This window comes from Psittacula echo, assembly GCF_963264785.1.
Source record: "Psittacula echo genome assembly, chromosome: 1".
NCBI lineage: Eukaryota > Metazoa > Chordata > Aves > Psittaciformes > Psittacidae > Psittacula > Psittacula echo.
The window spans coordinates 124,712,841-124,737,093 of NC_137735.1; the positions used below are offsets into that span (position 1 = coordinate 124,712,841).

The 24,253-nt window shown below is 44.1% G+C and overlaps 2 protein-coding genes across 2 annotated transcripts; one reads left to right on the forward strand and one right to left on the reverse strand.

The window, feature by feature from the left end:
- The first annotated feature begins 3,842 nt into the window (after positions 1-3,842).
- KRR1 (KRR1 small subunit processome component homolog) lies at positions 3,843-9,824 on the forward strand. The gene is made up of 10 exons (XM_080623145.1): positions 3,843-3,941; positions 4,397-4,575; positions 5,385-5,519; positions 5,740-5,865; positions 5,970-6,053; positions 6,700-6,756; positions 7,214-7,384; positions 7,582-7,659; positions 7,814-7,907; positions 9,211-9,824. The coding sequence occupies exons 1-10, from the start codon at positions 3,860-3,862 to the stop codon at positions 9,348-9,350; spliced, it is 1,146 nt and encodes a 381-aa protein (XP_080479271.1). The 5' UTR covers positions 3,843-3,859; the 3' UTR covers positions 9,351-9,824.
- Positions 9,825-14,173: 4,349 nt separating this feature from the next.
- On the reverse strand, positions 14,174-22,484 carry GLIPR1 (GLI pathogenesis related 1; the record flags this gene model as incomplete). Its single annotated transcript, XM_080627129.1, has 6 exons — positions 14,174-14,325; positions 14,409-14,435; positions 15,589-15,671; positions 16,671-16,780; positions 18,775-19,020; positions 22,305-22,484. 6 exons carry the CDS (start codon positions 22,482-22,484, stop codon positions 14,174-14,176), a joined length of 798 nt encoding a protein of 265 aa, XP_080483255.1.
- Positions 22,485-24,253: the final 1,769 nt, after the last annotated feature.

A 24,253-nucleotide genomic window follows, 5' to 3' on the forward strand; every position in this document is an offset into this window, starting at 1 on the left:
GACTGTCCCAGAGCAGTTAACGGCCCTTCTCGCTGCCATCAACACAAGCTGCTTATTAATCCCTGGAAAATGGCTTGCATAACAATCATAACCTGCTGTTAAAAGTTTATAAATAGATAAAAGTGTCACATGGATTTACGAGTGCTGAGGCTGAATGGGATCTGTGTGGCGTTTCTAGTGAATGAATGCCATGTGCATGAGCTCATCTGATTGCTTGAATTATCACAAAATCCCAAGTTGCTCTTTTGGATTGGAAAATGGCACGTTAAGAAAGTGCCAAGTGGCTGGAGTCTTATCTACTGACTGGGAAATAATTTGCTGCATAATAAAGAGGCACCTTCATTCTAACAGCAGTGTTCTATACTTTTCATCATATAGCCTGAAATGCATGTAAGGGAGGATGTGTGGCTGTGCTGTTTCACTCCTTTGCTTTATTTTTAAGAGGAATTAAAAAACACTTGCATGTATGCACACACACAGAGCTGATCCAGGTCCACTGAAAGCCCAGCGATGGGTTCAGCAGGCATAGGGCTTTTGCTAGGGTAGGATCTGTATTTTTCACACAAAGGTCTTCAGCAGAGCCCTTCACACCTGAGTGTCTCCTTCTCATAGTGGGCTGCTCTAAAATGAACACAGTATATGCTGCCAGTGAAAGCTCCTTTCAGAAAACACATTGCCTCTTGGTGCTGGCAAAACTGGGAGTGCAAACAGACCTCAGGGTGGTGGAGGGCAGGGAATTGCAGTGGCACTGTGTCCCACCGGCTGTGCCCCACTGCCATGCTGGCACTTACACTCCTCTTCTGCCTGGGAGCTCAGCTGCCAAACCAGCATGTGGGAAATGCCGCTCCTGTGGGTCTGTCACAGCACAGCTGGAGTCACCTGGGCAGCAGCCTTTAGTCCCCAGTCCCCTTAGCAGCCACTGTCTTTAAGCTAGCTGTCCTCACTCTCCTAACCCCACCAGGCAAGCAGTGGCTGGTTATTGCCTTTGAGTGGTGACTAATTAAAAGGCTATGGCTGGAGCCTGAGAAGTCTTGCCCAGAGGAGCAAAGCAGATCTGTGGGAGCATCTTGTCCCTACCAGGAATTAGGGAAGTGGCTTCCCCATACCCAACCAGACCACAGATCCCGAGGTAAGAGGAAAGATGAGCATTTAATGTCTCCTTTAAAGAATCAAACAGGAGGAGACATGAGGGACCTTCCTGAATCAGTTTCCAAGCCTGTCAGCATGACTGCCTCTGTTTTCTACTACTTCTAGTGGGTCTATCTCAATTGGGCAAACACATGCTTCAGTGCAGCACTGCACCAGTCATGGATCCTTTGAATTGGAGAGGTTGGGTGCCACAAGGCCCTAGTCCCTTGCCCTTTACACCCTGCACAATACACCTCTCTCCTTCTCCAGCACAGAGGATTGGGGCCTCTGTGACCCCCACACAGCAGCAGCTGGCACAGACTGTGACGCATGAGAGAAGTGGGCACATGGGCAGGCTGTCGCTGCCACTGCAGAGGTGTAAGATATATACCTAGAGCAGAGCACTGCCCAACGGGGCAGCAGCAGAAAAAAAAAGATGTATCTCACCCGAGACCTTTTCTCTGACCTTCAAAACTGCTCACAGACAGAGAGCACACTACTGCAAAGACCTTCTGCCTCATTGACTGCTTTGGCCGTGACACCTTCTCCCTGAACCTCTCCTTTGGGCTCCCTCTTCTCTCTAGCTGCAGCCTATAATTTGTCTTCTTTTCTCTGACGCTTCACAACCTACAGCCTCCCCACCTCTCTCCTCTCATCCCAGTCAGGAAGCTGCCAGCATGCCACAGCCCATTCCTTTGATTTTTGGTGGGTTGCATCTTACTCATAGGAGTCAGGCTACAAACAAGTACTGAACTAAACTACTTATCCTCCCTTAAACCCTTTCCAAATCTGCTTTGCTGCACTTCCACAACACTTGGCCAGTTTTCAGGTAAGATTAGCACTGTGTACTTCGTGTGCTACCTCTACAAGGCGAAACACCTCCTTGGGTGGCCCATCCCTGCCTTCGCATGGATCGGGTGCCTACAGCCAGGAAGGACCCCCATCCCGAGCATATAGGCAGTGCAGCGCTAGGGGATATCAGCGCAGAAAGCAAGAGCTGAGAGAATGCCTCCCTGTGCGCGCCGAGGGCACTGCACCCTTCTGTCAATGTCATACAACATCCAAAGCCCGCTGTCGGCGAGGCGGGAGAAGGACCTCGGTCTCTTCACACAAGGCAGGGCAGCGGGGCAGCGGGAGCATGTTCCCCATCGCTTCCATCTCTCCCCATTTCCTCCTTCAAGCAGAAACCAAAGGGCGGGCTGCAGCTCCGTTGGGGATGCTTCCCTTAGCATAGCGGTCCTGCCATCTAGCGGTATCGGGGATGGATAACCCAAAACGGCCGGAGGGACCCCCCAGCACCCTTCTGCTTTCCCCTCCCCGCTTTTTTCCCCGTTGTCCTCAGAGCAGAAGGTGAGTCCTTGGAGTGCCGTTCCGGAGCAGAACCCCCGCAGCCCCACGGTGGGATGCTCTGTCCTTCACAGGCCCGCAAGCGCTCCCACAGCTGCCTCCCTGACTGAAGTACATGGGCAGGCAGAAATTGCAATAAATGTCTAAAACCATGCCTGATCTCGATGGCAAACTTGCATGTGGGAGGGATCCTGGTGTCCCATTCACTGTGGGAGATGGAGCAGCCTAGGAAAGACAGCAATCAGTTTCAAAGACAAATTTGGGTGAGGGAGGGGTGTAAAAAATGATTTCTGAATTAATACTATATTTATGTGTAGATCAGATGATAGGAATTCCTTTCTCATCACGATGGTAATTAAACAACCTAGAGTGCAGGCTTTTATAAACAGTTCTGATGAACACCTGCCAAGGACAACACCGTCCTGCTGCAGAGATGCAGGTGTTTTTCCCAGTTCTTCACTCTATTGGCTTTTCATGATCCCTGTAAAAGAGTGAAGAAGGCGCATTCTTGCTTTTTTTACTGAAGAAAATGCTCAGTCACACGTACAGGAAGGGGGAGAGAAGAGGATGCAAAGCATCCCCCTTAGGACCTCAGATTCTGTTATTCAACTGCATAATTAGGTCTCATCAGGAACATGTTTTATTTAGTTCTGCACACTCAAGTACCTCAGCTATTTATCACTGTGCTCCAGAGTACGTTTTGATGATGCTGAATCTTTTTTCCTTTACCTTGCATAATAGTGATAGAAATTGAAATCTGAAGAATGTGGCTGGAAAAGATGTTTCACATGAAAGAGGAGGAGGGTAAGAAGAGACTTGGTATATGCCTCTCACCTCAACCAAGGCATTGAGTTTCTTAGGGCCTGTGCCTGTAATGAGTCCAAAAGGTGCTGCAGAGGCCCCCTGGGGAAGCAAGAGAGGTCTCCATCAGTATCAACCCCACCAGACCCGCTGGCTGGCAACAGACCACGCTGCACTCACAGGAGCCGCTGCTGCCCAGGCGCAGGCACAGCTTGGGGTAAAGCGACCCTGAAGTGAGCTGCGGCAATCCTCTGTGCTCACAAGCAGCAGCGGCCAGCACTGCACCTCGCTGGGGGCAGAGCGCATCCCTGCCTGTTCGCACCCCCTACATTTCCACTCTTTTGCTCCCAGAGAAGAACAGCCCGGTAGGAAAATGCGTGTTGTTCTGCATGCAAACCGTAAAGCCACTCTCAAACCGTAGCAGTTGCCACTGAGCCACTGCAGCGCGCCCTGATCGCCCATCCCGTTCTCCCTCAGGCCAGCTGGGACTACCGCTCCCGGCATGCACCGCAGCCACGGTACCCGCTCCTTCCGGTCACGCTGCTTCCGGTGCCGGGTGACGGGAGGCAGCGTGTGGTCAGAGATGGCGGATGATGATCCTGAGGTGGCCGCGCCGAAGCAAAAGGAAAAGCCGAAACATAGAAGCAAAAAGAAAGCAGCCGCAAGTAGGAGCGGGGTTAGCGGCCGCGCAGGGCTGGTACCTGGTTTTCTGGGAAGCCTGAGGGCTGCACACCCCGTGGCAGCGGGCCTGCTGCTCTATCCCGGCGCTGGGGGTCCCTCCGGTTTCCATACACAACCGGGGGCTGAGGAGCTTGACTGCGGTTTCGTGTAAGCGGAGAGGCAGCGTGGGGAAGGCAGGCTGCTTCCCGGCCTGCCTGGCACAGAGGAGGCTGTGGGTGTAAGGGCTGCACAGCGGTGGGGCCTTTTGGGGATGTGCCTCTCCTTATAGTGCTCTGGTTGTTCGCTTCAGCCTAGGTCTCCTTCTTATGTAATATGCCATCCACAACGCGCATCTCAGCTGAGAAAATTCCTCTGTTAAATAAATAGCTTAAAGCAGTAACTTAACTTTAAGGTCAGAAGAGATGCAAAACAACCTCTTTTTTTTTTTCTGTACTTATAGCAGTTGATGAGTCTGAACTTCTCACTGTGCCAGATGGATGGAAAGAGCCAGCCTTTACAAGAGAGGATAATCCCAAAGGGCTGCTGGAAGAAAGCAGTTTTGCAACGTTATTCCCAAAGTACAGAGAAGCGTACTTGAAAGAATGCTGGCCACTGGTCCAGAAAGCGTTGGGTGAACATGTATGAACATTTACTCATTGTGAGACTATGTTTTATCTTTTAGGAGATACAGGCCTTACTTAAGCTTATAAAAATAGTGCAGGTTGCTTTTCTGATGCAGTATTTGTGTATATTTCTACTATGCTTGCATTTAGAATTGGTAGTGTAATTTTTTATCGGCATCAAGATCAGTGAAGGTCTGTGTAGCCATACTTGCAGTTCTTTACATCTTTACAGATGCTGGCAGCAAAGTTTTCTGAAGCAGCAAGTGTCTCAGCATCCAGACACTGACAGCTTTGTTGTACCTGAATTCAGAGAGACAATGGAGGTGCTGGTTTGGGCCTTGTGATGCCTATGTTTGGTCTTTATTCATAGAATCACCCAGGTTGGAAAAGACCTTTAAGATCATCACGTCCAACCTTTACCCTGGCACTGCCAAGTCCACCACTAAACCATGTCACTGCGGGCCTTGCCTACACAGTTTTTGAACACTTCCAGGGATGATGATTCCACTGCTTCCCTGGACAGCCTGTTCCAATGCCTGAGCACCCTTTCAGTGAAGAAATCTTTCTGAATATCCAAACCTAAACTGCCCCTGGTGCAGCTTGGGGCGGTTACCTCTTGTCCTGTTACTTAGGAGAAGAGGTCATCGACCTTCTCTCACAAGGAGTGTGTGCGAATTTCCATAAGCTGAAAGTCATTTAAGAAATTTTGGAAAATGGATCTATATTCCATATGTAGCGTTCTGTTTGTGAGCATCTTACTGCCAAAGATGAATTCTGAGGTTCTTATTTAGAGGCTGACTCACTGTTTCTGTTCAAATATTGCAGTATGTGAATGCAGCGCTGGATCTAATTGAAGGAAGCATGACTGTCACTACCACTAAGAAGACTTTTGATCCATATGCAATTATCAGGGCTAGAGATTTAATAAAACTTCTGGCAAGAAGTGTTCCATTTGAACAGGTCTGAGTTAAATCCTGGAAGCTTGTATCAAATTCTATTATAATACCTATAAAATAGTATGTTTTCAAAATGTGGGATTTTTCAAGTGAGTCAAGTAAAATAAAATACATATTTAAAGTAAATATATGTGAAAGCAAAGTGAGAAGAATAAACTGAAGTATTCTTTTGACTCTTCTGAATGATACATTCAGATAATATTGCCTGCTTCTTGTCTCTTCAGGCAGTTCGTATCCTTCAGGATGATGTTGCATGTGATATCATTAAGATAGGCACTCTGGTGAGGAAGAGAGACACTTTTATAAAAAGAAGAGGACGACTTCTTGGGCCAAAAGGATCTACTCTGAAGGTATTTCATATAGGTGTAGTAACCAGACAATTCTTAGACCCAAATTTGAGCAAGGTCTTTAGTTTATACTTAATTAATTTCTTTTTTTTTTTTTTTTTTGATAGGCCCTTGAACTGTTAACAAACTGTTATATTATGGTGCAAGGCAACACTGTTTCAGCTCTTGGACCCTTCAGTGGGCTAAAAGAGGTAAGGGGAGGCAGATGAGCCATTTGTGTAGCAGACTTTTGTTCCAAGCTCAAGGACAAAATCTGGCAATCTCAGGAATATCTCACTGACTTTTCAGATATGTGTGAGATACTTTTACATGAATATGTGTAGTCTGAGCATCTTAGCTGCTGAATTTTGCTTCAACTCTGAGGTCTTTCTGTCTTAGAAGTAAAAAAGTATTTGTGAACTACTGTTTTGAGATTTTTTTTTTTGGCAAGACTTTTGGTAGTTTTGGACAAGAGGTGTAAGAATGGAAATACTGCAGAATTCATGATATATAACCTTAAAATATATATTTAATAAAAAAAAAATTTTAATAACTATGTAGGAGAAAAATGCTTGTCAAAACCAAGTTTCTCATGACACCATAAAATCCATGGTAACATGGAAGTGATGTTTGTGGGGTGTGCTGGAGTGTATTAGAAACATGACAAGATTATTGATATTTCTGAAGTGCTGTGCCTTCTGGTTAACCATGTGTGTTAGCTTTTTAAATCTACCTACTTTGAAGGGTAGTGGCTGGGAGAGGAAGAAAGATCATATACCTGGTAATTTAACTGATTAGAATGCAAAATACTTGCTGAGTTTTCTGTTCTTTTTTTTTTTTTTTTTTTCTTAAATACAGGTCAGAAAAGTTGTTCTGGACACAATGAAGAATATACATCCCATATATAATATTAAGGTTAGCATGGTCCACTGTGCATCTTTGCTTACAAGAAAGTACTGTTTTTTCTCAGAGAGTTGTATGTTGATAATTTCCATGTTGCTGTGTGGTAACCTATTTTTTGAGACTTGTACCAGGATATATTACCATAATATCATTAGCAGCATCTCAGAAAACGTCAAAGGAATAGCATCTATAAACTTTCCTCCCTTTGATTGTTTGCTTGATACTTGCTTATTTAAACTGAGGCACCTCCTCCAATGCGTTCCGTCCCTGCTTTGAGACATACCTGTCTTTCTGGGCCTGGTGTTCATAATTAAACCCCTGTGCTTATACTGAAGTGAGAGATGGAAGATTTGGATGTAGAGTATTCATTCTAAGAAAGATTAGTAAAACTCGTAGTTTGGAGCTCTTGGCTACTACTATAATACTATTTTTTTAATAACTTCTTTGTGACATTCTAAAACTACTGAAGACTTTGATGATCAAAAGGGAATTAGCAAAAGATCCTGTACTGAGGTCACAAAGTTGGGACAGATTTTTGCCAAAGTTCAAGCGGAAGAACTTGAAAAAACGCAAGGAGCCGAAGAAGAAAAATACCAAGAAGGAGTACACGCCATTCCCACCTCCGCAGCCGGAAAGCCAGGTCAGATGAAGCTTTATTTGGTTATAAATATATATAGGGCAATATAAATATATGCAGTAATATAGCAAAACTTGAAATCATGTTCTTGTTAACAAGAGGTTGGAAGGCCTTCTCCATCTAGTTCCGATTTCCTGAGCCTGTACATCTGGCTTATAGTGCATAATAACCTAAAGCTCCCTGATACTTGTCTTACACAGATTGATAAAGAATTGGCAAGCGGTGAATACTTCTTGAAAGAAAGACAGAAGAAACGAAAGCGAGTGGAAGAGATAAAGGTAAAGTTGTTCTAACTCACTGTTCAGTTAAAGAGTATTTGACTGCTTACTTGGTTTTGTTTTGTTTTATTTTGTTGGGGTTTTTTTTTTTTTTTTTGAGTGTCCGTTTTGCCCTGCTTTACTGATAATTTGACCTTTTTATTGGTAACTTTAGGCAAAGCAAGCAGATGCACTCAAGAAAAGACAAGAAGAAAGAAATAAAGCTTTTATTCCACCAAAGGAAAAGCCAGCTGTGAAAACAAAGAAAGGTAACCATTGGTTTCTTCCCCCCTCCCCCCCCCCTTCTAAAACCTCTAAAATCATCTGCTGTTGATTCCTAGGCTGAGTGAATTTTGCAGAGGTATAGCTGTAGGAAATAAAAAAGGTCATGCAAAAAAAATCCTAGTGGGTAAATCCATGCCTGTAGATGCCAGGGACAGAAGGTAGATCATGCAGGCCATAATTCTATATCTATAAAATGATGGTTCCCCATAGAACATTTTCCTGATGGAGATACTGGGATGGCCAGCTTACTTCTGGTTACATCAATTTTTTGCTTTCAGTTTTGTAGTGAAGCTGCCATAACTTTTGCATTCAAATAGCTTTTCTGTTAAGAAAAAGAAACCCAAAAGCAATACTTACTTGAAAACTTATGCCATAGGTAAGTGTTGGTATAAGACAGGGTAAATAGCTTTTCTAAAAGTTAAACCAAAACCACTCTGTATGCAGAGTGAGAACTTGTGTTCTCAATGATTTGGGTTTTATGCACTAAAGATACAAGTCTTCAGTTTTCCAGATTCATTGATTATACTACATACTCATTCATTACATTAGATATATGATGTATCTTTTGTATTAGCTATGCTACCTACATATTCTTACAGTGTATATTACACGGTTTCTTATGAACTGAAAAGTTCACTTTTATCGAAAAGCCTGTGTTCTGCAGTACTTTTTTTGACGGCAGTAAATTTTCAGTCATCCTGCAAAAGACTATGCTGCATTTCAAATACTGTGCTTTTCTAGCTGCTACGTATTTTGACCTGAAATCCTTAAGTCTTCCAAGAGCAAGTAGTTTGTAGAGAAGAACTGAGATCAAAAGACTGTGTAAGACAGGAGAGTTGGATCCAGATTCATGACTTACGCCCTAAAATAAAATTGCCATCGCTTAACTATAGAGTAGGTTATTCATGTTGCTTGGCATTAAGTGCTTAACTTGTAGCTTAACCCTGGCACTCCTTGTAGAAGTCTCTTACACAGGTATTCATACATCTAGCATGTGGCATCTCTGTTCAAATGCAGCTGTATAGGGCTTTTTCTGAGTTTTTTTATTTTTATATGACTGTTCTCTGAATTCTGTTGAAAGAAATTTTTGTGTATAATACTGTTTTCAACAAAAATTATTATTAGAATAGTTCATAAAATCAACAGTGAACATAAAATGAGTCCCAGGCAATGCTGGTTCACTGGATGCGGTTCACTGTGTTTATGTATGAAGTCATCTTGTAGACTGTTAAAATTTAGAGAAAAGTAAAATTCATGTCTGTTGTCTTTGTATTTTTTACTATGTAGCCTCCACTGAGAAAAAGATTGATATCGCAGCCATCAAGGAAAAGGTAAAGAATGCAAAGAAGAAGAAATTAGGAGCACTTCCTATGGAAGAAGTCAAATTAAAAATGGCAGCAGATGAAAAGAAAAAAAAGAAAAAATAATTCACCACCCCAAGATTTTCTCACTTTTCTCCTGTGTTAATGAACACTTTCACACTTGGAAGATTTGAGATGTCTTGCTATCAGTATAATCTGGACAAGAAACGACTAGGTAGAAAGAGCATTCTCTTCATAAGTAAAGTTTAATTAGTGCACCTGAAGCAGCTATGCAGAATTGCCATGGTTGGTGAAGAAAGTCTGCACTGCTCTGTTGTTTGAGAAAATAAGAGAGTATATTTGGATAATACCTGTCTGCTTTAAGGGAAGGTTTGTGATAGAAACGTTCAGGAGCTTGGTGCAGGATGTTAAAACATTAGGGTCAGAGAACTCTGTGGAAGTTCAAGGTAATTCTTCTATGAAAGACTACCAGACTATATGCAGCCTTGGTTATGGTGATAACTTTTGAAAATGGGTAAGATTTATTACTATATTATGCTTTTGTTTCTGTAAAAGCTGATTATTTTTGCGTATTTTGTCTTGGTGTTAATAAATATTTTAATACATTGTTCTTAAATCCTCTAATTAGTCATCTGTTGCATAGCTTGCATGTTGTTTTCCAGGAAACAAGCTTACAGCTTCGTGTGAGAATTAGATAAACCATAATCTATTAAGATTTGCCATTAATGCCATTAATAAACGTCATTTACTAGCATTATCCTGGAGGCTGTTAGACAGAATGTGGTACAAAGCAAAAGCAAGTGGCTTTCCACACGGAATGTGCTGCAGGGAAAGCACAAAGTCTTGTTATCTTTCTTTAAATATATTCTTAATTTATTTGTTGCTTGCAGGAAAGTCTAAGAAATTGTGTTTCTCTTTTTTCTTTTTACTTTTTCTTCCCTTTTTTTGATGCCCTTCCCCTTTTTTAAAGGAAGTTTACTTTTTAAAGGAAGTTTAGAGGGTTTTAGTTTCCTGAAAATGCAAATTGTGATGAAGTTCACTGGAAGAGCAGATGTTGCTTCTTTCATACATCTGAGATTAAAGAAGCAAATGTAATGATTAGGAGGTGGTAGAGCACCACCAATTTAATGATTGTGTTGGAGTGCTTTTGCTGGGTTTTGGAATTCTGATGATCTGTACATGCAGTGGAAATGATTATACTAGAATACTGCAGCTCTCTGCTCTTAGTTTCAAATAAAAGGTCACTAACCTAGTAAGGGAAAACATAGCTATTTCCTTTATTACATGTATAAATAAGAATTTAGAATACATGTGGTTAAATAGCCAGTACGTGTGCATTGAGAAATAGCTGAGATGCTTGCCCTTTAGGGCAGGAGATAACATTAGCTTTAGCATGCCTCTCAGTTATGTGATCATTTATTGGGACATAATTGTTAGGGAAAAAAATGCTCACATTGCTCTGCATATTCATAAGTACGAGTTTAATTACTTGTGGAATCAGGAAAATACTACTTTAACAGATACTTCACTGAGAATATCGTATTAAGAAGTTACAAACTATTGAGCTGATGGTTTTCGTGATAAGCTTTTTACAGCACTGTGAAAAGATTTTTAGAAACACCAACTAAGCAGTAGTTTACTGTGTAGAGGGGAGATGGAAGTTAAGTGTCAGCTTGTTAGTTCAGATCTCTCAAACAGCAAAAGGACTAATTTCAGCAGGAGGTGCTGCAATACTGGAGTTTAAATGCCTGTTCTCACAGTGCGAATGGGTGCTTCAGTAGAAGAGTGCAGAGCTAGAAGCCAGTATGGAGGAGTCTGACCATAGCCAGGGAAGGAGCATGGGTGTCTTAGGGGAGGGAGGGTCCTTGGTTTTCTAAATTGGACTGGAAGAGGCCCCTTTTACTGCAGAGGACTGGCACAGGTGTTCCCTTGTTGGTTGTTTAAAAAGTTGAAAACAAGTGTAGGACTGGTTGCAGGTTGGCATTTCATTTCAAGAGCCTTGATCTAGCTGAAAGTACCCTACAAAAACCTGCATCTGCTAGGTGCCTGGTTGTCTTGAGTTGCAGTGCAGGAAAAGATAGCTCAGCTTGGTGGCAGCCTAGCCTTAAATTATATATACTTCCATGGAAGTCTGCTTTTTTAAGTTAGAACCCACAGCTGAGGCACCTGAGGCTTTACCATCAAATCCCATCCTGGTAAAACTCTTAACAGACTTCAGGAAGTCTTGTCCTTCTGTTGTTAGGAGGTGAAAAGGCTTCCCATTGCGTTTAATCTTTTTCAGTTGTTATGGTTGACAGGTTTCAAGGATTAACTTAAACTGGAAAATCAAGCAAGCTTATTCATATTCCTCTAGACAAGTTAAACCAAACCTAAAAGCCCGTATCTGGATAGTAACTGGCTTCATGGTCTCACTGTTGGTGCTTTTGTACCAACTGTGGCTTACCGGTTCTAACACTTGTATAAAAAAGTAAAGAATAGAAAATAAAATGGATTTGGAAGGCTTTAAAGGTTTTGTTGGTATTTCCAGAACAGCTTGACCTGTTGCAAATTATCTCCTTAAACTGACTTTAGAGTTTACGGACTTACAAAAATGTACCCAAAGGCTGTATTTTGCATTTATCGCATGGAATTCATGGGCACAAACTGTGAACAACTCAGAGTGGTTTGATCATCAGAGTTAAATATCGGGATTTTTGCATGTGCTTAAAATGAGATGCAGTACTGGTTTAGCTTTGGATCCTTGACTTTCAGGCTTTTTTTTGAAAGATACCATGTTGTAAAAGATACCATGTTTAGAGATTTTTTTCCCCTAAGCTCCAGTGATTTACAGGTTTCTTAATGAAGCTTTTCTACGGTATTTCCTTAAAGCTGCTGAAGAATAGTTAAATGATACTGCTGTGAATGTTTTGAACTTTAAGGACTTTCATACTGTTTGCTGTCCCGGAGACCATGCATAGATTAAGCAGGAGAGATTCCTCCTGAGCTCACTTTTGGTCCCCGGACACAGCAGTGTATGCTGTTTTCCTGTCCTGTGTCTCACTTTGCAGTAGCAGACTCTAACTGCACATGGCTTCAGTGGGGCAGACACTGGCAGGCTCCCTGCTCGTGAGGGAGCCCTGGGCAACAGAGTGTACAGAGTAGGTCCTGCTGCCTGTGTGCTGCTTGCCATCCTATTTTCAGATGGGACTTTGAAGTACACGGAGCTTGAGGCTTTGTTCCCGCACGAAAGAGTGGCAAAAAGACAAGTGGGGAGGAAAATAGCTGCTCTTTTTAAGAGATATACCCATGTTCTTACTTTTGCAGTGGGGATTTTTTTAAAAAAGCATCCTGATCTGCCCAGTTTGGAAGAAAAAGCTGAACTTGGCTCTCTCACAGGTAGGTCATTTTGGGTACTGCCACCATGGTCACTGGAGTGTGGAAAAGAAACTGCTTATCTGTCTGCAACTGTGATGTCTTGTCTATGGAGGCTCTGGTAGCCAGCAACCCAAATATAAAGATAGATGAAGGGCAAAATTCATGTTTTTCCTCAGCCATATTTGCATTTTGAAAGATGGTGTATTCAGGGAATGCTGTGAGGCTGAGATGGTTCTAGTGCAAGTGGTTAACCTGGAAGTATAATGTGAGAAACTTTGGGGCCCAGTTCCAGCATTTTCAGTTAAGATCCACCCTAGTGGTGGGCTCAGGAGTGGGTGTGCAGAAACACTGACAGGTGTATACCAGGGCAGTACCCCAGACAGGAAGTGGCAAGGGAACTTTTGGCTTCCTTTACAGCAGAGCAAGTCTTTCCTGCACAGGGGCATGGTGCAGAAACATCTAAACATGTAGACATGGATCACGACAGTCCAGCTGTGAGGTTGTGCAGCTCTGCTCCTTCCAGCCTTCCTACAGCCAGTAGAGGACATGCCCAGCTGAACACAGCTACTGTCCTCACTGCTTTCTGCCTGCTCCAGATGTGCAGCTTCCAGGAGACTCATTCCTTGGCAACTGTTGAACCAAAGGTGTGGCTAAAGGGGCAGCATGATTTTATTTGTTTTATGCCATGGCAGGGGGGTTGGAACTAGATGATATTTAAGGTCCCTTCCAACCCAATCCAGTCTGTGATTCTATGCCATCTTTTCCAGCATTGTGTTTCTCAGCATTGTGCAGGTCAGAGCTGAATGTGTTTTATTTTATGCACCAGCAGTTAAGCTTTAGCTCATGTTGCAAATACACAATTGCCATACATGGGAAGCAGGAAATAATGGTTTATTGTTTGAAACAGCAGTCAAAAACTATGATCAGAAAAAAAAAAAAAAGAAAACAAACAGGAAAGATTGCAGTGATATCTAATCATGTGTAAACACAGGTGAAACCATATCTTGACATGGATGACGTGTTTAAAACCAAATCCTAAGCAAAGAGAAGTGCCAGTGGCCCCAGTGCAGGGCAAATGGGAAATACATAGCCTGCGCCAGGATGCAAACGACAGAGCTCCCAAAGGCCCAAAAAGTCTCTAAAAAGAAGTTTGAATAAAAATCTCTCCAGGCTGCTCTGCATCTTGCTGGAGGAACATCCAAGGAAAGAGGGCAAGAGGAATGAGAGAGGGGAGTGCTCTGCCTGGGGCCAGGCTCCTGAGCTGGGCACCCTCCAGCCCTCTTTAAGAGAGTGTGTCGGGCACACTGTGCCTCAGTGTGCTGCCCTACCCACCGGTTCCTGTTCACACCACTCAACTAAATACATGAGGGATTTAAAACCAGTTACTGGCTGTGAGCAGTGAGAAAGCTGCTTATCAGCTCTCCCAGCTGCTGCCTGCAGCAAAGGTGGTATTTCTGTACCTCTAAATCACCTGTGGAGGCAAACAATGTCTCTACCAATCTTTGTGCTGCTGGTAACTTATGTGCATGGAAGGGATGAGTTGACCCAAGTACTCTTGTGGTCTTCTGCCTGTGTCACTCACTGGCAGGTATTAGAGACCAGTATTTTGGTAGGAGCCAGGTGGCCAGAATTGTCAGTATAAGGAGTAACGGCCTTAAAGCAATAACGATGATGCAGTACTCATCACATGGAGATCGGTCCCACTCTGGATACCACTTGGAATCACCTATGGACAAAACAAGTTACTTGTTTTCAAGTATAACTGTACCGAGGACAACACTTGGAAGCAGTAATTCTGGTGGTACTTACTAATGACTTTGTCACGCTCTGCATTTCCTGGAGAGAGAAAAGAAGTGAACGTAAGCAAATGCACACATTAAAAGCAATCTGAGCCTAAACAACAGGGAATGAAATGTGAACATCGGGATGGCCTCACAAAACAGCTATGGGAGCTGTGCTTATTTCCAGGAAGAAGCAAAAACCCAGTGACTTCGTGAGAGCCCTGCAATGGCTCCCAGCCTTTGCTGAGGAGCACTTGATCACACTATGCTGACTTCTCCCACCACTGGCTGGCCTAGGGAAGACTCACTCCCCAGGGCGTGCTTCCCAGGATCACTTTGCCTTTTGCCCAGTGACTCGTATGTAAGATCCTCAACCTGCAGCTAACATTCAACAGCCCCGTGTGTCAGGGACTCCCCCTCATTCCTGCAGTGCTGGTGTTTTAACGTCACCTTCCCACTCTGTTAGTTCACCTGAGGTCAGCTATTGGGAAATGTGTGACCCAAACCTACCCTCGGCTCTCCCCATCAGATGTCCACAGCACAGTGCCTTGTCCTTGTGGGTATTGCAGAAGGTCTTCTCCCCTCCCGACTCCACCCAGCCATTGCAGAGCCAAGTGGAGGAGATTCAGGTGGGCTGCTAGGGACTCAGGCTGAGCACTGTGTCCCCATGAAGGGCATGTCAGCCTGGCTCTCTGCTGGCGCTTAGAGGAAAGCAGATGGCCAGGCTGATGTTCACTGGAGCGAGCAGCTTTGCCAGTGCCGTGGCAGTTCTCCCGTCCTGCAGTGACACAGCGGGGGCAAGGCTTGCCTGGACTTGCACCAGCACAGGCCACAGCTCATGCACCACATAATAACCTGGAGCCCATAGGAGGGGATGTGTATCCCCTTCTGTGCTTCCCATTTCTGCAGGCAGTAATTTTTTGCGGAGTAATAACATCTTAAACTGCAGCTACTCTATCTCCTGTAACATACCCTCCAGCACCCAAATAGCATACCCCATCCTGTCACTCCCTGGTGTAGAAAACAGGCTCTTGCCAGCCTTCTCCCCTCTCTTTGTGCATCACTGCTCACTTGGCTTCTGACTGCAGTTTTTCAGGCTATCTTTAGGATCAAGAGGGCACTGTGCCTGCCTCCCGCCAGTTTTCTTTTTGCATGCTCTTCCCTTTCTAGGTGTGCTTGGGGATGAGGGCTGGTTATCTCCTACTTACGACACAGCTGGTTAGTGCACTGCTCGCCATTGCAGTCACTGCATGCTGCTCCTGTCTTGTATGGGCGCACTGGGTAATTCCCACTACAAAGGAAAGAAACACTGCTGTCAGACTGCCCTTGGGAGGAAAGTGTGAACACCTACTACTAATTAGTTTCAACCTGGGTTTTGCTTCACTTGTGTTGGTATGGAGATGGTTTTTGGATGGTCCCTGTCTGACTGCACAAGACATTCAGTGAAGCAGAAGAGGTTAAGTGTAATGGGGCACCATGTCGTTTCAGAACCTGGAGACAGCAGTATCGCAAACCTGGGGGTTAAAACAGACTAAAAGCTGGGTAATTTATGTGTAGAGACTGCAGGCTCTCAGAGCTGACTTTGGCTATGGGAACAAAAGCAGGTTTAGTTACCTGTGCATGTGCGTATTCAACCTTCCAGAGGAATCTCTGGTGCTGGAGAATCTTTCATAGGTATTGATTTCATCCATTTGTTGGTAAGTTTTTTACAAAAGATGCACGTCTCCCCCTGCTTCCCACCTCTGCCAGCAGCATGAGCGGCACCAGCTACCATCCCAGCTGGGTAGCCTGCTGACTACGCATATGAAGGACCTCTGGGTAAGATTTTGCCTTGAGAAGCCCCAGCCCTCAGCTGCTAAGATAGCAGCTGTGAGCATTGCACTCTTCAATATGTATCCAAACCATTGACCCAGAGGCTTCATTCTACAGGCACACATGGAAATGTTTTCAGACTTTAGGCTTGCACCTTAGCTGGTACAATCTGTCTGGGGCCATCTTGGCACTCAAGAACAAGAGATTCATTTTCAACTGATCACTTCAGTATTTTCATGTCAGCATCTTATGTTTAACCCTTTCTACCAGTGCCACTGCTTTTTGGCTCCAATATATAGCCCTCAACCAGCAAAGAAAAAGCTGGTTGGACAGAGGTGTACCTCTTTCTCTACTTTGGGGACCATTTCCTACCACAAAACACACAAGTAGATGGACTGGTCTAATAAAGTTGCATGTTGTGGGAGGGAAGGGCCAGGACCCAAGCCCTGTGAAATGGTATTTGTAATGAAAACCTTACGCTGGCCCGTAGTTGCAGATGAAGTGTGCTGCGTTGGTTACGGAGGAGTACGCCACCCTGGGACAGAAGTGGACAGCACAGCCAACCTTGTAGCTTGTAGCCCAAACAATCTGCAAAGACAGATGGGTACACTGTTCACAAAGGCTTTGCTTCAGCATCTGAAGCTTTATGGAAATGACTTGCCTTCCTCTGTGTCACAGTGAATCAGCTGAGGAGCACTCCTTGGGCAGGCTTCATGGGGAAAAGCAGCAGTGATGGATCTCGAAATTATAGCTTGCTCTGAAAAATGCCTGATTGTTTTGCCCTATTTACTAGATATTGTTAAAATGAGTCTGAAAGGAAGAATAACTGTAACAGGCAGTTTTCCTTTCTTTTAAAGGAGAAGGTGAAGTTCATCTCCTTTGCTTCAAGGTAGTCCATTAGCTTTCTGTCTTTCCTCCTGGGGGAGATCAGATCAAATCTGTGCAGAAAGGCTGTGTGATCTGCTATAGCTCCAAAGAGAGCTGATTGCCTCTGTACTAAATTCAGTGAAGACATACAGGCAAATTGGTGGAAGACATTGATGTTATGGGAGGAGCAGGAGGAGCTGCATGTCAGGGCTGCAGACCTGCCTTTTAGCATCACGGCAATGACTAAGATAATCTAGAGGCATCATCTAGCTATCCTCTGTCTACCAGAAGCTGTGCAGTTCAATCCAGCATCTGGATTATATACCCAACTCAAAGATTACAGGGCAACCAAATATTGCAGTCCTGGAGACAAAAACCCCATGACGGAAGCAGAGGGGAGATGAGGGCACAGCAGTACCTGAGGGTGATACAACAGCAGCAGTGACTGACTATGGCAGCACAAGAGATGAAGACACACACTCACATCTCCGCTGACTCAAAGGAGAGGCCTGGCCTTTCTGTTTGTGCCTTTTTGGTGCCAGATCTGGGAAAAAGGAACAATCCTCAGGCTCCTGAGGGTGTTCTCAGTGCAGTGGCAGAGCAGAGGCTGCATCCCCAAGGACCATGACCGACCCTCCCCATCCCAAGTCACTACCAGCTGAGGCATATGCTGGGCAAGTGTTTATGGTAACTGCAGTAATTGTACCCGAGAGAAACTTCTCTTTGCCACAGCTGGGAAGGAGGGAGAGGAATCAGGGGTTCCCTGGAGGTGCGGACCCAAGGATGTCTCCCAAAGCTGGCAGACACACAGTTTCTAGCTACAGTCACTGTACCGCTGACTCCAACTGAGAATAACCTTACTTTCTCATTCTCACCTATGCAACCGCCTGGGTTGGTCCTCTACAGACAACATTGTAAACAGCCCTGTGCCTTAGTGCCAGGTAAGGTGCATTTCACAGGAGTTTCCAGATGCTCAATCTTGCCTTGTCCTTGTGACCAAGGTTAAAAGCAACACACTGTCACCTCTCACACCTCCTGCATCCACATACTTTCTCTGCATACAAGTACCTGCACGTGTTCAGCCACCCCACTGGCTTCAGCTCATCTCTTCAAGTGCTAAATGTGTATGTGTGTCTCTGCAGAAAGTACTAAATAGCCTCAGGTCAAAATCTAATCCCTAGAGCCACTGTTGCAAGCTGTCCTGCTTTCCCATGGCCATGGTTAGCGATTGCAGGGTTGCACGGCAGTGGCACTCCTCTCCCTCACTTGTCCTCTTTCTTTGGGAATCATGGTTGGGAAAAATGTGCATGAAATGCTTGCAGAGCTCTTTACATGCTGGTATTTCCCCAGCCCTTGGCATGTAAAGGCTGCCTGCCAGAGCTGGGACCTTGTCTCCCCATGCATTGCAGCCCACAGCCATTGCTATTGCCTGTTGTTTGGCCACTGCTTGGCTGAATCTGACTGCTTGATGGCTGACCTGTTTTCTTCCTGGAAACAAAATGCAACTGTCATATTGAAAATAATAATAATACAGTGACAGTGACTCTTTTCCTCCCTAAAATGGGGACATGAGAGCATCTTGCGAGAATATCAGATTTAACACAAGACTACAGCACATGGAAAACAGTTCATTGCCTCTTCAACAGAAATTGAGACTTTCTTTGTCAAAATGGCAACACTGGTTCCTGGTTTAGATAGACAAATGCAATGCCTACCTGTGTATAGTGGCCACACACTCCTCTGCATCCATTGGTGGCATAAGTGTAGGCACTGACCTCGTTGTACCAAGAGGTGATGGCTCCTTGCACAGTAAAAATAGAAAGTGAGCCAGTCCAGAGGTTTTCTCCAACGGGGCTAAATTTGGGGTGAGCCTGCCCTGGCTCTTTCAGGTACGTGTTATGTTCAAACACGCACTTCTTTGCCCAAGCTTTTGCGGTCTTTGCCAAATCTGGATCCCAACTCTGCAAAATAAAGACAACTGAAAACCACTTTGGTACCTTAGCAGTATGGCAATTCAGAGCAACTTTCAGGAGAAGCTGGCTCTCAGAAGCGTGCATGCTTTGGGTTTATTTGGTTTTTTGTCTCTGCTGAGACTTCCAGAGCTACATGGCAAATTGTTTTGTAGTTAATTTCTGATTTGAACTTACTCATTAAACTTGCAGAAGTTTTTGGGGTGGTGGGTGATCTTGGCTGACTGGTTTGGTGGATGCCAAGAACTGTACGTCAGTCAAATACAGTGTTTGGGGTGCAATGTGCATTTCCAGGCTGTGCTGACCATGAGGGAATGTTATTGTAATTTGAACAGTGAATTTACAGGAAATCTGGAGATTGGGGTGTATGCTTACCACCAATGAGACTGGAGTCTCATACAGTCTCATGCATTAAGGCTACTGCTTTCAGGTCAGTTCACAAGCACACGTGGATTTTTGAGACAGTTTAAACTCAATCACCTGGTTTGCATCTTTGTGTTCAGTGGCTTCAAATGTTACTGATGAATTCATATTTGTGGAATGACTAACTCACTTGCTATTCAATCCTACAGAAAGCGCTCATTTAAGCAATTGAGTTATATAAATGTCTTTTGTTTGCATTGGAGGTGGTGTCTGGTTTTGCTGTGTTTTCTTGTACACACAACTTGATTGAGCAAATACAGAATTGTGTCTCCTGGAAAATGCAGTACCACAAGTGCATGTCTGTAGCTCTTGCTGGAATTTGTGTAGTGTAAATGAAGTTGTTCAGCACTGCTGAACTATTTTAGATTGGACTTTGTTTTTAAAAGACACCTTTTTTATTTCTCCTTTTCTATATGGATCAAAATATCTCCCTTGCTTCTGGAAACAATAGAATGACCAGAGAAATTGCTTTGAATGGATCAGTAACAATGACTAAGGAAAAGTTAGTTATTATTAGTTAATAATAATTTTAAAGGTAAGTTAGTAAGTTTAAATGTACTTTTCTGAGTGAATGCTTAAAGTGGCTGAGAGTTGAAAAAGCAGTGTGCAGAAACTGATACTTCAGGGTGATCTTTAACTATTTGCTTATGAAACTTCATTTGTGCAAAAAGATAAGACTAAACTGATGCAGACGACAGGGACGTTTGCATACAGATATCATTGCTATTTAAGAAAATAGTAATTACAGGTTTTTCTCCTAATGAATTATTTCTCAGTTTTGGTTGTATAACTCAGGTGAGTTCCCTTTTGAATTAGGCAGGGAAAATTGAATGTGTGAAAAGTGATGTGAGGCATCTCCCAAAGCAGACTGTAGTGAAGCCCTAATGAAACTGGTGAGACTCTTTCTGCTGATTTTGATGAGCGTTGGAACAGACCTAAGCAATGATTTGGGTGAATGGGAAAGGGGTCACATTGGTCCGGTAAAAAAAGTCAGATCAGCATTCTCATAATAAATGTATTATGAATACAGATGGTTGGGCTTTGTTACTTGCAGTTAAAGGAGTTTCTGACCTGTATTTTCTTTCAAAAACTGTTTTTCCAAAAGATGGAAATCCTCTGAGTTCGCATGGAAAGGCTTCATTTTTATATATCTAGGTGGACAGCTATCGGCAGCAAACAGAAGTTCCCTGTGAAATAGAGACGTCTTCATTTCATTTTCGATGTGCTAAAGGCCACTCAAAAATGGAGAAATCTGCTGTTTTCAATTCCAATGCTTTTACTTTCATAACAGATTTTATCATGTATTATACTGCTTTCTCCACGTTAAATTCTTCCACGGAGAGGTCATACTTAAGATTAGGGGGGTTTGCAGTTTAAAAGAAACTTACCATGATTTCTTATTTTACTTGTAATAATCTTCATATGTTGAAGCTTTTTTCTTGTTATTTTTTTAAGATTTCAGTTCTTTAATTTTTCAAAAGGAAAAATTAGGCATAATTTAAAAATATGACTATTGCTTTTTAAGTACATCCTTACATCCTAGCAAGATTTTGTTAGTACAGGGCTAGTAAAGCAATCCAGAAAACTGAGTGTGGAGCTATATGTACTGGAAGTTCAGGATGCCCAGCAGAAGAAAGCTGAAGTAAAAGATACATTTAGAAAAGAAACTGAATTGTTTCCTCTCAGGCTTGTAACTAGAGCTTGCTCACTGCTCACTTACCCCTCCCTAATGGGCACTTCTTTGTTAGTGTTTGACAATCAGAAATGGTAAATGACCTTTAACTTCCGTTGGGGTGTTGCTAATTACAGATGTGGTTATGTCCTCTTCTGGTGGTGACCATGCGAGATAGCAAGGAAAAGGAGCAGAATGAAAGAGATCAGAATTAAGACAGCCACAGAATCATAGAACCATAGAAAGGTTTGGGTTAGAAGCAACCTTGAAGATCATCTACTTCCAACTCCCCTGCCATGGGCAGGGATAATTGCTATGGTTCTTATGAGAGATCTGTGATTATCCCAAGGAGAAACAGAAATCTCAGGTATTACCCAGTCAAAGCACAAAAGGTGATGGATGTTGCAAGAGGCAGCTCCCAAGCTATTGGAATTTAACATCTCACAAATCAGAGCTGGGCTTCTCAGCCATAAGCCCAGCTTTATGCACACAGCTTCCTGCTCGCTGGGTTTTCCATGTGCCACCCAGCAGGAAGACAAGTGTCACGAGCCATCTGACATTAGAGGTGGCCACTTTTGGGTGTATTTTGAATTACAGTAGGCTTTTTTTTTGCATGGTGGCTGCAGATCTTGCCTCCTGATGTGGCCAGGGAGAAGGCAGGGGTGTAGAGCAATGTGGGACCTGATGCCTCCAGCACTTGCTCCTGATGTATGTTGCTTTTTGGCTTCTCCTGTGGCCCCAGTACCTAGGAAGAGCTGCTCTGTTGGCTCAGCCCGTGACAGCCTTGCAAAGAAAGCTTAAAGAAAGCTCTCCAAGAGACTTTTTGGCAACAGTCTGTGCCCATGCTGACTCAAGTATGAAAGGTTGTGCTTAAGTCTGCACATAAATTACACCATGGGCTGTCAAGGCTTTTCACAGCACAAAACACTGAGGGTTGAAATCTTGGGTTTCAAATGAGGAAATGAATCCAGGCAAAATTATACACATACCCAAGTGCATAAAGCCACCTGATAATCAGAGCCTTTTTCTCTGCTTTAAAAAGCAGTAGCTCTTCTTTTTATGCTCTATGATCTATGGTTCTATGATCTATGAGCTCTATGATCCCAGGAGGTTGCTTTGAGAACTGTAAGCACAATCAGAATGCTACACACTTGCATATAAGTCATGAAGATCTCCTTACCATGTACAGCATGTTGCTGGCCGATGGATTCACTCCGGACCGGAATTTGTTATGGGTTTGCACACATTCCTTAATAAACTCTGCATCTCCAACATCAGGCAATGTCTGTGGTCTGTATGAGTCAGAAGAACGACAGAAGTGCAGTAAAGCCAGCACACAAGCAGAAAATCTGCTCATCATGATTCTCAGCCTCTGGTCTGCCCAGCTTTAAGAGCAGAATGCGTCAGAGGTGGTTTTAGCCCCACAGCAGCATTTTGCTTGGATGGCTTGTGGGCTGGACTTATCTTAGTCATGGTAATTGAATATGGCTTTGTTGCAGCAAATGAGTCACATTTCACCAGCGCTGCTGCAAGAATGAGGAAATTAAGCTACAAGTTCACATCAGAGCTGTAGCAGCTTTGTCTCTTTTTTCTTCTTTCTTCAGCTGTGATGGGTAAGCTTCTGTCCTGTCTTTTGGGCTTCTTTGTTTTTGTTTCATTGGCTCCCACCATCCCATCCGTAGCAATCAGTATGGATTTTGGAAAGTTTTGGATAAATTTTCTGGTTTTCATTAAAATAGCATTGCTGTTACGGCTGTTACTCTTACCCAAAATGCCATGAGAAATAACTGAACTTTTTCTACAGTATGAATAGTCACTCCACTGTACAGACAATAGTCACTCCACTGTACATGGAGTTACTGGAGGGGTCTGTTTGGCTGAGAACCACAATTTAAATATGCTGCACTTACTGATGGGTTTGTCCTGTGATCACATCCTTGTGCTATGTGCTATCAAGCTTCAGCAATTCGTAATTAATTTCCTGTAACCCAGGTCCCCAGCCGAGCTGGCTGCTGTGAAAGTTGGTGCTGTCTCGTGCTGGGTGCCCAGTACCCACACTGGGTTTCACAGCCAGGAGTTAGAGCCGATGTCTCATGCGTGTTGCCTCAGGTGCCCAACAGTCCCTGCTCAGACCCACCACCACCACCTTCCTCTTCTTCACACTGCCCTTAACTATCACCTGTCCATCAAGCTCAGGCCCCTTCCCACAGTCCCAACCTGTACATCTCTGTGGGAATGAGGCTGTAGTTCTTCTCACTCCAGGTTCATCTAAGGCACACCTTTGGACACCTGGGTGCAGGTCTCAGCTATCACTTCTGCACATGCATTCCTGTGGGTGCTGGGGCTGGTGGCAAGGCCACATTCAGCGCAGGTCCTGTGTGTCACACACTGCCAGCTGTTCAAGGGGAGACTGCTTACAGACGAAAAGACTCTCTGAGGGAATCACGGATGAGAAATGCTTTGATCACATCTCCCCTACAGATCCCTTTTTAGAGCAGAATAATGTGGTGGGTTGACCCCTGCCGGCAGCCAAGCGCCCACACAGCCACTCACTCACTCCCCTCTTCCCAGCAGGATGGGGGTAGAAAAGAGGAAGAAAAGTGAGAAAATTCATGGGTCACGATAAAGACAGCTTAATGTGTGTGGAAAGAGGAGGCGGGAAACAAGCAAATAACACCCCCCACCCCCCCCCCAGGTGATGTACAGGCAATCACTCATACCCCCCAAGGGCAGACTGATGCCCAGACTCTGAGCAGTGGACACCCTGGAAGCCAGCACCCCCCCCCCCTTTTTTCTTCCTCTATGGCAGGTTTTGTTGTGTGCGTGTGTGGTTGTTGTTTCATTTGTTTGCTTGTTTCTGAACACCGTGTTATATGGCATAGAATACCCCTTCAGTCAATTCGGGTCAGCCATCCCAGCTGTGCCCCCTCCCAAACACTTGCCCAACCCCAGCCAATTTGCTGTTGGTACATATAAAAGATGGCAGCAAACAGGAACTGACAGTTGTGAAATTAAATATGTATCTTCTTACATGGTGGCATTTTGCAGCATATGACAAAAGCCCAAACATCTGGAGCTCATTTTTATTCTGTGGGACACCATGCTCCTTCAGAGCTGCTGCGTTCTTAA